This window comes from Carassius carassius, chromosome 17 (assembly GCF_963082965.1).
Source record: "Carassius carassius chromosome 17, fCarCar2.1, whole genome shotgun sequence".
Taxonomy (NCBI): Eukaryota; Metazoa; Chordata; class Actinopteri; order Cypriniformes; family Cyprinidae; genus Carassius; species Carassius carassius.
Genome location: NC_081771.1, coordinates 15,960,469 through 15,973,230, shown reverse-complemented (window position 1 = coordinate 15,973,230; position 12,762 = coordinate 15,960,469). Strand labels below are relative to the sequence as shown.

General features: G+C 37.5%; 2 protein-coding genes across 8 annotated transcripts in view; both read right to left on the bottom strand.

Moving 5' to 3' along the window:
• Nucleotides 1-1,399: 1,399 nt before the first annotated feature.
• Nucleotides 1,400-7,281, bottom strand: LOC132161216 (zinc finger protein Gfi-1-like). Of its 2 annotated transcripts, XM_059571110.1 has the most exons (7): nt 7,143-7,281; nt 4,332-4,536; nt 3,727-3,930; nt 2,872-3,269; nt 2,654-2,791; nt 2,388-2,553; nt 1,400-2,304 (listed from the first exon to the last, which is right to left on the bottom strand). In XM_059571110.1, the coding sequence occupies exons 2-7, from the start codon at nt 4,441-4,443 to the stop codon at nt 2,126-2,128; spliced, it is 1,197 nt and encodes a 398-aa protein (XP_059427093.1). In that variant the 5' UTR covers nt 4,444-4,536; nt 7,143-7,281; the 3' UTR covers nt 1,400-2,125. The 2 variants fall into 2 exon arrangements, with proteins under 2 accessions (XP_059427093.1, XP_059427094.1); XM_059571111.1 differs by lacking the exon at nt 7,143-7,281 and having other exon boundaries at nt 3,727-3,882; nt 4,332-5,029.
• A 343-nt stretch (nt 7,282-7,624) lies between these two features.
• Nucleotides 7,625-12,762, bottom strand: part of LOC132161214 (ecotropic viral integration site 5 protein homolog) — a 55,568-nt gene continuing 50,430 nt past the window's right edge. For all 6 annotated transcript variants that reach the window (XM_059571103.1, XM_059571104.1, XM_059571108.1 and 3 more), the window contains one exon: nt 7,625-9,541. In XM_059571103.1, coding sequence (XP_059427086.1) covers nt 9,269-9,541 — 273 coding nt within the window. In that variant the 3' untranslated portion in view covers nt 7,625-9,268. The remainder of the gene's footprint in view (nt 9,542-12,762) is intronic.

The window sequence follows — 12,762 nt, the reverse complement described above, 5'->3', positions numbered from 1 at the left end:
TCTTATCTCAGTTTTCTCTTGAATAAATGTGCATTTTCATTTTTCCTGCAGTCAAATCTTCAGGGTTTTAAAATATTAAGCATTTTCGCGGGCATAAATACAGTAAGAATTCAGTCATGAAAAGTCAGTGATTTCAATGAATGTAGTAGTGCTTCGTGTTCTTTGATTGTGTCTTCCTATTCAAAACCGTGTGCGTTCAACAAATAATTTCATTTCGAAAAAAAAAATGTTTAGGAGTACCTGTGTAAAATGGGAAATAATTTTTATTATTATTATTTTATCCGCCGTATATGGGCGGTTGCGTTTTTGCTAACATATTTTAGAGCGTACATTATTTACCTTCACTGTGCCAGAGCCCCAGAAAAGTTGACGTTATATCCCGGGGCCGTTTTAGGCTGGAGGGATGCAGAACACACTGCCCCGCCCTATTGTTCCACGGGATTGAACTGTTTCTGCTGAACAAACTCCCTGTATTTACACTCAGTTTGGTTAACAGGAGAAATCCAAGAGTGTTTAGAGTGTAAATAAAAGGGGATAATTATTTCCATGGTCAGATAAGGTAGAAAAACAAACAGACGTTCGATTTGAGGACACCTGCATCTGATTTCTATATAGGTAAAGGCTAGGCCTACCTGTAATACAATTTCGATAAAAATAAAAAAGTAAGGTTTTGGCAAAATGTATCCTGTTTTTGATGACTAATTTGTATGTGCTAGTAATTCATAATTTCTGCAGGTTATTAATTAAAATATAAAATAAACCATATAAATTGTAGGCTACATAGCCTAGTGTTCAATAAATCTCATATACATTTCTCGGGCTGTGCAATAAATCGTTGGAAAGTTGACAATCAGTTGACAACCAAATGGGCAAATAAATATTCAAAACATTAAAATCTTTGGTCTTTTTTATTAACAATACGAACATAAATTATTCTTGGTTTTCAGTTAATGTTTTGTGATTTATCTCCTCTCAGCTTTAAGTGAGTTAGTAGGATGAGATGTTATTGTATTTAAAGACATAAGTTGATCAATCCTCTTTATTTTTCCACATGTTTCTCTTCCCTTTCCTTTCTAATATGAAATAATTATTGACTTTCAGTTAACGTATTTCTTGGTCTCTCCCATATTTGTTATCTTATAAAATAACGCACTGATTGCGGAACACATTTGGAATTCCCCACAGCTGTTTCGAATAAATCATTTTATTTTAAACGTAATGAAATAGCCTACTGAATTCTTAAAATAATGATATGCTTTCATTTACAATCATGAAATGAAAAGACCTTGGCTCAAGATAAGTTATTCGTTGTGCACTATACAGACATTTGATAAATCTGTATGAAACAGGCTATACACACGAATACACACGAAATAAAATAAAATACACACGAAATATATCTACGTAAAATTCTTTATTCCAATAAATAGTGTAAATGATATAAAACAAAATTAATTTAAATTAATTTATCGATTTAATACATTTTAAAAGACAGTTGAGTTCTTACATAGCCTATTTGTTTATGCGTTGCGTTAAAGAAAACGAACCTAATAGAAAAGAAAAAACATGATGAATGGAAAAACTTCGGCGAGTTGCCAAATCATTTAAGTTGCGCTATAGTACACAAACAATTCTTTTATTGGTGAAATCTCGCAGTCTATTGTAGTGCTTGTTTTGCCAGCATTCCCTTTGCAGCGTTGAAAACAAAGTGACATTCTTTTGAGATGCGCTGATTTTTCTCTCCTTCAGCTGATATTTTGGGTGATACAGTGTCCTTTCTAGCGGCGGTTATATTTCGTCCCTAATTATTTTGGTGATAATATTTTGGGTTCAGACACGATGCCTGGCATGTCTCTGCAGCGGGCTATTGATTTGGATCGAGATACACTGGGATATACCCTGCAGAACATCACCATGAAAGCTACCAGACCTGCTGGTCTGCTGCTGACTCTCAGGCAAATCTCACAAAGCATAAACAGCTCTACAACTAATGTAAACGCTATTAGTTGCCTACTCTAAAACACTGATTTAATGAATGAGCATTTGTAGCTTGTTACATTAAAAAAGACTATTAAAGTCCCGATGGGTTGTTCAATAGTGTTTGGTAAAGTCCTGAAGTGTTCCCTCACTTCAATCCGTGTTGTGTTTCCTTGTGTCTTCTTAAATCGACCTTGCGCTGGAACCCTTTGCCGCAGAGGTCACATCCAAACGGTTTGAAACCGGTGTGTTTTCGACTGTGTGTTATCAGATTGGAGCTCTGACTGAAAGCTTTCCCACACACCTGACATTTGTGTGGCTTCTCCCCTGAGAGAGAAAATCCATACGTCAGCGTTTCTATCCAAAGTTCTGTTTCTATAGATAACGTTCTTTCCATGTATTTCGCTTACCTGTGTGGATGAATGTGTGTTTCTTCATATCTGACTTCTGGTGGAATCTCTTTCCGCAGTACTGGCACGGATAGGGCCGTGTATCGGAGTGTATGAGGAGGTGAGTGGACAAAGTGGATGATCTTTTAAAACTTTTCCCACAGATTTTACAATCAAAGCTTCTTTCCTGTGGGATGAAAGGTGTGTGTTTTTTAAAGTTTTTTTCTTGCATCCAATCCATTTCATTTAGTGTTTGCTAAAAACATAACTCGAGTGGCCTACTCTACCTGTGAGTGAACAGCTCTGTGTTGTTCCAGACTGACTGCGTGTCCAAACGTTTTCCCGCAGATGTCGCAAGCAAAAGGTCTTGTTCCACTATGCGACCTCCGGACGTGAACTTCCAAGCCATGTGGAGTAGAAAACACCTGTGGAACGGAGAGGGCAATATTTTTTAGCCAAATCGTGATTTATAAAAATCCGAGCGAGCTATTTTTCGCTACATTACCTTGCTGCATTTGATACATTTGAATGCGCCATTCAGCAGGAGACGACTGCACATCACATCAGAGCTGGCTTTCACCTCCGTTCCCTTTGCCAGTGTGTTGCTATCATCATAAAGTCCAGAGGCAGTGGCGCGCTCGAATAGGGTGCCAGTGGAGCTATAACTGTTGTAAATGCTAGCGCCAGATCCTCTTTCAGTGAAAAGAGAGGACTCGACCACGCTGTCTTTGTAATAGGCTGGAGGAGTAGGGCGCTCGAGATCCAGAGAGTGGTGATGGTTGAAAGTATGCTGGACCAGCTGTCGGATTTCACATCCAGAGTACCTGCTCCACGCGTAAGGTCTGAAGGGGACGGCGAAGGGCTGTGTTTCTTCAGCGGAGGGAGAAAAGGACTTTTCTGACTCTGTTAAAGAGACAAAATCGATCATTTAATGATTTCCGTGTATTAAATAAATCAGTTTGGGATTTTACAGTGACTTAGCCTATACATAGGGCTAGCTGTGTAGCCAAGGGTCGAATTGTTTTTAACAATTTCCGTACAATTTGTGCCAAAATCTGTTAATTTGGCAAATATCTTAAATAACTTTCGAACAAAAGACTTACAATTAGCTTACTTATTTTTCATTTTTGATCCAAAATGAACTAAGCAAGCAGGCTATTATGGTCGCTGCCTCATGCAAATTTTCACCGAAAATTTTCCATGTTTTGGTAGAAAACAAAGCTTTTAAAACAGGTTTAGAAGTATATTCATATTTAAATAAATAAATAACGCATTAGTCGTATAACAGGCTCCTAGTGCATTCACATTTGATGAGCTTTAGATGTCTTGAATAGGCCTACGTTAATAAATATGTCCATACCAGGTGATGCTGATGGTGATGGAGGTCGCCAAAAGTCTTCGTAATCTGAGGAGCGGTCGCACAGGCTTCCCCCACAGCTGAGAGGAGACCTGGAAGAAAGATCCGCGTGATCCACCACCAGGTGAGAGTCCGGTGAACACGCGCCCGCGGTGTCGCCTGTCAGGGCATCCGGACAGCACTCTGACTCGTCTGAAGTTTTGCTTTCTGTTTGTAAGATTTTTTTTTTTCGTCAAAACTACAACTGTATAATATATTTATCTCACAATTGTTCACGAGCATCTAATGTACTACGAACGGCTCATTGTGCCAACCAAAATCTAGAATCTAGAGTTTCCCCCACACAAATGTAAAAATACGCCCGCTATTTTACAGCTCTTTCTTTCTTTGACAAGCATGCTGTCTTTCATCTATTAGGAATCTGAAAAATAGTAGTTTTAAAAGGAAAAATGTCATAATAAAATGGTTAGGGTTATGATTAAATGGCTAGACAACGTTGTTTTATTTTGAATAAATAGGTAGGCTATACACTTTCTGTTTGATCATTTGGATGCATTCTGCATTGTTATCTACTACACTATCAATAAATCGATACCATTTTGACATACCTGCACATATATGAGCTAAAATAGTATCAAGTCTGTTGTGGTCATCCTCCAAAGATCGTGGCTGGTGGTAGCTGTGGGCTTTTTTGCTCTTCACCAAGAAAGACCTAGGCATTGTGTCTCCTCTGGTTCCTTCCTGCTATGTCCTCAGTCATTAGTGAAGATCAGGCAATCTGTCAGATCCACGGATGCGGCGGCTTTTTTATCTCTGAAAAGATTTGAAGACCATTGGTTGAGCAGCGCGTCTGTAGTGAGGAGCATGCGTAAAGCAGTTCTCTCGTCTGCCAGGTGTTATGAAGACAGGTGCTTTTAAGGAACAACTAACAAGCCTTAGGCCTGTGATTGGTCCGCCTCTCTGCGAGAGGACAGACAGGTCCGGGGGGAACCGTGGCTATCAGGATAAGTGATACACTGTTTTATCAATTTGTTACTCAATCCCTAGCTGCAGTGGGAGAGGAAACGCGGAGACGGCAACCCAGCCTGTGCCCGCTCACTCTATTGACTCATGATTTGTGTAGGTATTAAATAGGCTACTGGCTGGTAAAAAAAAAATATATATATAATAATTGTTTAGGCTACTTCCGAAAGCAGCCTAAAAGTTTTGCTTGCTTTTTGCTTATTTTGTTTTGTTAACACAATAAGGATGCAATTGATATATTATTTTGTGTTTAATTAGGCGTAATATATTTTAAACATGAATATGTTTAAATGTGTAAATGCTAACACAACTTATTTATTAGCCTAAATGCAGTATATGCACATCAACAAAAATCAACTAAGCTAGTGTATTTTTTATTTTAATGTATTTTCGTTTGCTGCATTCGAAAATGCACACTTTGGGGAAAAAAAAGAAATATTGCTGTTCTAATGATATTAGAAATTTAATTTTGTATTAATTCTTTAGCCTAATTCTATATTTTTTAAATTTTAGTTTCAGGTTAGGCTGTCAACTTTTTATCGTCACCACACCCCCTCACAATTCCATTACAAAAGTGTCATATGACAGTCTGAACATCATAATGACACATCATAGAAAGTTTGTCCTCTCTTAACAACTTTACGTTTTTATACCTTTTTCCATAATAGTTATTGATCGTAGATAGTCAACCCTGTTATGATTTTGTAAAGAAAACAATTCTAATAAAAAAAATAAAAATAAACTGACATTTGTAGAAATATCAACATCAAATTTTCTTTCTAATAAACAATGAATTGCCATGACCTTGAGCGCAAGGTGAAAAATGGCCATATTAACAATAAAACTCGCCGTCAAGACAGTTTTGAAGACATAGCCTGTCATTAAACATTTGAGATGGCTCAATGTAATCCCTTTCTGAAGTTACATTTTTAATGAAATATTTAATTTTAAATTGTTTACATTTTCAAAATGCAACATAAACCATTTTGTAGAATGGCATTTATATTAAGTCAATACCGAAGTTAAACATCTTAACATGTTGCTCTTGATTTTTTTTCATTGACTATAGGTTCATTAAGCGGGCTTTATCAAAGTGATAAGGTAAAACTTGGTTTTTGTAGCCTCGGAATAATGCTGTCCACACTGCAGCGGGGTCACGGTGTTCTCGAGTTTCGTGGCTGCTCAGTGAACAGAGCTGCCTTGTTCAGAGTGGACGCTGGTGATCTGTCGTGGACACAACAGGGACACGCATTCAGCTCGCGCGGCAGACAATCAGTGGGAGCCCATACAGTCAGTCCATCAGTCTGCGTCTCATTGCCTTTGACTCGTGACAGCCGCCCGTCTCCCAAATGAATCGCTTCACTTCACTTACATAGAGCACAAGGCTACTGCAGTCTATCATATTGAGGGGAAAAAAGATGTAAAATGATGTGGGCAAACCTTTAGGCTATTGCTACAACTTGTCATTTGGACAGATTTCGATCACTTTTTGTCCAGTCTGCATGGATTTATGCAATCTACAATCACACAGTCCAGGATCTGCAGAAGAGTGTGCGTAGCCCAGGAAATCAAAGCGCAATGTGCCCTCCGTCGATTAGACATACCACCGCAGGGCATCCGGAAGACAGTCACAGGATACCGATAATGTAAGGACACTATAGGCAATATCTTGACTGACGCTTATCTCACTTTTGCTGTGCTTCATCACGAAAATCATATAGGCTATTGCATAGTCTTTATACAGTTAGGTTATCGCCTATAAAGAAAGTGACAGAAACCTAAAACTATTTACAGAACACTGTAATAACTGGAAAAATAACTGAATCTCAGCACCAAATACTTTTGTCGTAACCAGAATCGCGTCACTGTAACGATCCATAAAGCAACTCTCAGAATAAAATGTAAAAAGTAACGGGAAAAAATCCTGAGCCTTGTTGCTTCTTTTTTTATTCTGAATATAAATTTTAATATACACTACTAAAACACAGTGCATAATTAATAGCCTATTTATAAAGACAAGACTAGAGAAAAGATTAGGCTACTTTTCCGAACACCCGAAAACGTTATACCAAAACAACGCGGAGCTTTTCTTTAATATTCGTTTATGTAGCATACGTTCTAACTGACAAACTTGTCATCAACGAAATAGCAAACGCTGCAAATCAAATTTACACGTTTACATTTGCACTGATAAAACAGTGCTGAGATGAGTCAATGAGTTTTATTAATGTAAAATTCGTAGGTAGGCTACAGTATGAAACTCCATGCGTAACTGGAAACGCGCGTACTGTGATTTTACTCTCAGTGAAACCTTGATTTAAGAATTATGTTTTATACATATCAATCATTTTATATTTGACAAGTGCTCATTTGCCAACAGGAATAGCAGGGCTTACCTGGTCACACTATTCGCTGTAGGATGAATTCAGTGTGGTCGCGGTGTTTTAGTTTAAGTCAAAGAGCGCGCAGCCCATCTCATCTCATCTCATGGGTTTTTAAGTGTAAGAGCATAGACAAAAAGCTTCCTGAACGTTATTTGCGACACATCTCAATAGTAATCCGGTAAAAGGAGGGCTGTACCCTCAGCAGCTGTTTATTTGAACGCAATGCTCGAATGCGTTTTGTTTGTCATGTAAGACAGTGTTATAAGATTTAAACATAAATCTCGCACAATACAGCGAAAAATACAAGTTCAAACATTGGAGCATTTTTTTCTCTATTTCTAGAGAAACAAATTGCAAAATTGTATTGTGCTATTAATGTTACTTATATATATATATATATATATATATACGTATGACTACATTTTCGATTAAGAATTTTTTTTAATTCTGATGCTGCACGGAAAAAATGCGAACCAAGCATGACAATCGTAGGCCACTATCAAATATTTTATTGTGATCTGAGTCAACATATCCGTCATCTTCAAGCCACTTATCTTGCATTGTCAACAGTCTGTAAAGCCTCTAATGCCCACAGGAACATTCCACAGGAATCCATTTTTTTAAAGGTTTTAGTTTAAAATAAATAATGTTTTTACTTAATTACTTTAAATCACTTTAGTGTCTTGTGCTTTGCAAGTTCGTTTCGCAAAGTCTTATTTTTGTAGCTGAACTAGTTGTTTTAAAAGGTGGGCAAATAGTGTACCAACCAACTTTACATCCATCATGCTGGGTTTTAAGGCTTGTTCTCAGGTGCCATTCATCTCAAGCCAAGCATAACATCAGAAATAGCAGACTGATGTGAAATAACTTCCATTTCTTTGTAAGTCTTCAAATGAACCATTGGGACATACACACTCATTGGAGGAGAACTACAATGTAGAGTGAAACTCAATTGACTTAAACAGGGAATAGTAGTAATTTCCATAGTTTTGAAGTGATATGCATGTCATCTGTGCAAAAATGAAAAGAGGGACAGTCTGTGTACTTGTATTCTCATTGCCTGTGAGTGATTCGCTTAAGTAAGGCCAGAAAAAAATGAGAACATTGTTCCACTAACCAACACTCCCTGCCTTCGATTCCATCAGTTTGCAGGTATTCATTACTCATAACATGCTCAGCATACCACATACTGTAGAAAATATTGTAAATCAGCAAGAATTTCATAGAATGTTTCCAGGCACAAAACAAAAACTCCATTCTGTGCAATGGAGAACTGACTAAATCAGAGCTACAGTACATAAAAGTTACGGGACAGCAGTGTGCCAGGAAAAGTTGTTGCCTCCAAAGACCTCCCAAATTCAGTAATGCATCGCTTTCAACTTAACTGTACAATACATTACAATATAGACATGACATCCATTGAATACATATTTTCAAGTAATAATGGAGATGGAAAAACAATCAAAACATGTACATATTTACATAGATGCTGGCTCCTTGACCCACACTTAATGTGTTCAAGACCCAATCATATAATTCATGCCAGGAAAACAAGGCTTGCAAACTTACGATATGACACCCCTGTATTAATATGGAACAGTTTAATGTGCATTTATAGATAATAGTGTTCCGTAATACGTTTCCTTCAAAAGTTCTGCTTTCACTGGTTTCTCATGGTTTGTTAAAAAAGGATGATTTAAAAAATAAAAGCTATGACAATGCAAATTCTTAATGCATAAAACACTAGGATATACAAAATCGCTTCTCGTAATGTGAAAAAAACGTGGGGTATTAGAAACACCCCCTTTTAAGGTTTGGGAATCTTGTGCCACAAAATGTGGATTTTTATTACAAGGGTCTCAGAGCTTAAAGAGGCCTATTCGTCCTCTTATTTTGAGGCTAAAATGAAGTACTTGTGCCAGGACAAACATCGGATGCATTTTGGCAAAAACAAAATAAATGCAGATGTAAACCATGACCTTAAGAGAGATATGACTCCATAAGTCCATTTGTAAAGATAAACGTGGGCTTTTCAAGTTCTCCAGTTCGAGTCCCATGCTCAATGCTCTAGGCAGATTTAAAAGTTACACTCTTCTTCCCAGACCTTCGATGGCAGTTTGTGTCACCGATCCAGATGATCACACTGTAGTTGTCTTATGGCTGCCATTTGAGGACACACTAAGTCGTAGGGTATCTCCTTCCTCATCACCCTCACTTTCCGAGTCCTCCAGGTTTGGATGTAGTGTGATCCGGCCTCTAACCTGATGACTGGTCAGCTGGGGAGACAGCTTCACTCCGTCTTCATCAGAGGACTGGTAGGATTCGTTGTCCCCTCCATAGTGATTGACTATATGAATCCCATCAAAACTGGGTTGGCCGGGTAAGCCCCGCTGCCCTCTTAAGCACCGGATCTACGAGCAGAGAAAGTGAGCGTCAGCACAACTGAAACTTCAGCACCTCAGCCATTTCATTTGACAATATGCAAATGAACACCAGGAAACTATTTCTTCACAAAAGATAATGATAGGAAAGATAACAGCTGCAAAACACACTCCAACGCACAATCTCTAAACAGCACCATCCATTTAAATTAACACATTTAATGGTATAAAAGGGTCAAAATGCTTCAAATGTATGCATAAATGAGTTTTCTACACAAACAGCTTGAACTACATAGTCGGTCAAAACAAAAGGGACAGTTCAGTCAAAAATGAAAATTGTCATTATTTTCTCACGTTCATGTTGTTTTAAACGTGTATGAACTTTTTGACCAACAGCTATCACTGTATTTTTTAAAATCTTCAAATTTACATATTTTGTATTCTGCTGAAGAAAAAATTCATAAAGTTTTGGAACGACATGAGGGTGAGTAAATTATGAAAATGTGAAATGTGTGCAAACTATTAATAAGTCAACAGGTCATCTGCATTTTAAAGGATATGAAATGTATTATATAATATAATACAATGCTCCATGTCCATGCCCAAAAAAGGTAGTAAATTAAATGGCCAATTTTAAGCCAATAAACAGTCTTTGTGTGAAATGTGGTTTTGAACTGAGAAACGTGCTCTGTGGTATAACACACAGTTGATGAATTTGTATTCACTCTTACCTGAAACATTCTGCCACAGAAAGACAGACATGTGGGGAAGACATATTCATGGGTATTTCAGTTTCACCACAATCAGTAACATTCAGTCATTCAATCTGACATTACTCTAATTCTAAAACAACCAAGAGTTTTTAAAAAGTCTGAAAACGGTGTTCATGTGGTATTCATATGCAATGCACACTGAAGATGTGTGGGCTGTAGAGGCTACAGAAAGAAAAAAGTGAAGAAACCGGAAGACTGTGTCAAAATGGCAAGTGAGGCCACAAGTATGACAAGTCATGACTTTGTGATGTTGAGAGATTAGCTCAAGTATGGTTTTGCTTGGTGCAAATGCGGCTGATTGGAAACCTCTCGCTGTTTAGCAACTACGTGATTTAAATAGCAACCAGATACGAGACATCCGTCCTTTTGTTTTAAGGTTATGACTAAGCCGACTTTAGTGTTGCTGATCTTGTAGCACAACTTTACAACTTCAGTCCACAAATCTCTAGCAAAGATTTACAGAGGAATGATATATATTTTGTCAAAGGGAGCGATTCTATTAAACTTGCCATTATGTACTACTATGATAACTGATTAAGTTAGCCTTGAAACTAAATTGTTGTTGTTTTAAATCAATTCTACATCAGATTAACTCACACAAATGAACCATTCTTAAATCGCTCTTCGCTCAAACTAAACATCCACAAACAACCAAATCAGTCTTGTTCGTAAGGGTTTGTGGCTACAGACAGGATTCATGCTGCTGTTTGATTATGCACAAAGAGGAACCTGCTAGGGTTTAAGAGGTAAAGCTGCCTTGCTGCACTCTGTTGATAGGGATTGAGATGGCCCGAGAATGAACGATTTAGTAGAAAGTTGTTTGACCACAAACCACCAGCCTTTTGTTGTCAGTATTAGGCAGGAGGAGAAAATCAGACTACATCCTGACCTGCACCCTGTAGAAATCAATTAAACGCTTTCCGTTTTCTGTTCTGCTCTTTCACATTCAATTTAGCTTTCTTACTGTCGAATAATGTCTAGCTAAAAAACTAAAGCAGGTGACATTCGGCTATATATTTGGTGTATGTAAAACTGGTTGTTCCATAAATACAATCAAAGGAAAAAAGATGTCAAATTTGAGGTCATGCCCACTGCACATATTGTGTCAACACATTTCCAAACACAATGCTTACAACCGCTAGTGATGTCAAATTCCAAATAAACATTACACCATTCAAATCAACCTGTATTAAAAAAAATATTTATTGTAATTAGAAAATAAAACTATACCTTTTAAATGGTCACATCCCATTCACGACCCCCATATTGAGAATCATAAGACAAGCAGTTTGGGAAATGGATGGATGGATATTTTTCATTAAGTTTTCTTTCAAAAAAATTAAAACTGTCCATTTTGATCAATTTATTATACAGGCTTTCAAGAGTGCAAGTAATCTAAATCGCAGGATTTACAAAGTGGCAGCTTGAAATGTGTCACTGCCACAGAAATAGCAAAAATTACCAGAAATCGGACTTCCAGAAGTGGGCAGCAACCAAAACAACACATTGGCCACAAAAACTGCACCACCTACAGACAATCAGAAGCTGTCACAAGAGAAGCACTCATCTAAAAGTGATTTCCAGCAAATCAGTCAGCCCTGACAACATCTAAAACCTCTGGATATGTTAACCTGAACATCACACTAATGCAGAACTGTGTCCTCAGCCTTCAGTTGTAAACATTACCTATCCCTGACTGTTAGTTGGAACACTATTTAAATAAAATTCATTGGTACTCATTAATAACCACAATACTAAACCTTGCAGAGAAGACAAATCTTAATAAATTTTGTGTGGTCATTTCCTTTTACACGTCAATGATGAAAATCCCTTCTGACCCAAAACTCTGCAATGCCTCATGTCAGAGTTAAGAGAGTCTTAACCCAGAGCATCAAAAACAGGTCCGGGTCACACAGGAAAGCTCTAAAATGCAAGCGTTTTAAAAAAAAGTTTTTTTTTCCTTTGTGCATTTATAAACTTTTAGAGGATAAATGAATAAACCTTCATTTTTATTACAAAATTCAAGATTTCACTGCTTATTATGAAAAAATGATTTTTAGTGTACAATCTTCAATGACTGTGTAGAGCCAAGGTAATGCTACGTAAACTCGGAAAACTTCTCACTGTAATTTCTGTGTGCATTTCTTCTTCTGTCCACCTTCTACCAGAGGTTCAAACACTATTAAAACCCAGGGTCGACAGAACAGATTTTGGGGTGGTTATGACAGCACCTGTGAGCGGATAGGTGTAGTGCTAAGAGTGTGACGGGGTGTGTACAGCAAACTGAAGTGCAGGAAGAGGCCATGCACAGGGCGTAGTTAACACTTAAAAAAAAGCCTGTGAAAAGCTAACAAATCTGTTCAAAACGCTCATAAAGCTTGTGAAAAATAAGCTAACCACACAACAAATAGTAAAGATCAAAAACAAATAAGGCAGGAAAAGAAGCATCTCATGGGTGGGTAAAACATCACATCTACC

What these genes read in the sequence shown, in the direction of transcription:
- LOC132161216 (XM_059571110.1), bottom strand. Translation starts at nt 4,443, where the DNA reads ATGCCTAGGTCTTTCTTGGTGAAGAGCAAAAAAGCCCACAGCTACCAC. An exon ending in ATCACCATCAGCATCACCTG is followed by an intron (nt 3,270 to 3,726) that starts GTATGGACATAT and finishes TCTCTTTAACAG; the next exon opens with AGTCAGAAAAGTCCTTTTCT. An exon ending in AATGTATCAAATGCAGCAAG is followed by an intron (nt 2,792 to 2,871) that starts GTAATGTAGCGA and finishes TCCGTTCCACAG; the next exon opens with GTGTTTTCTACTCCACATGG.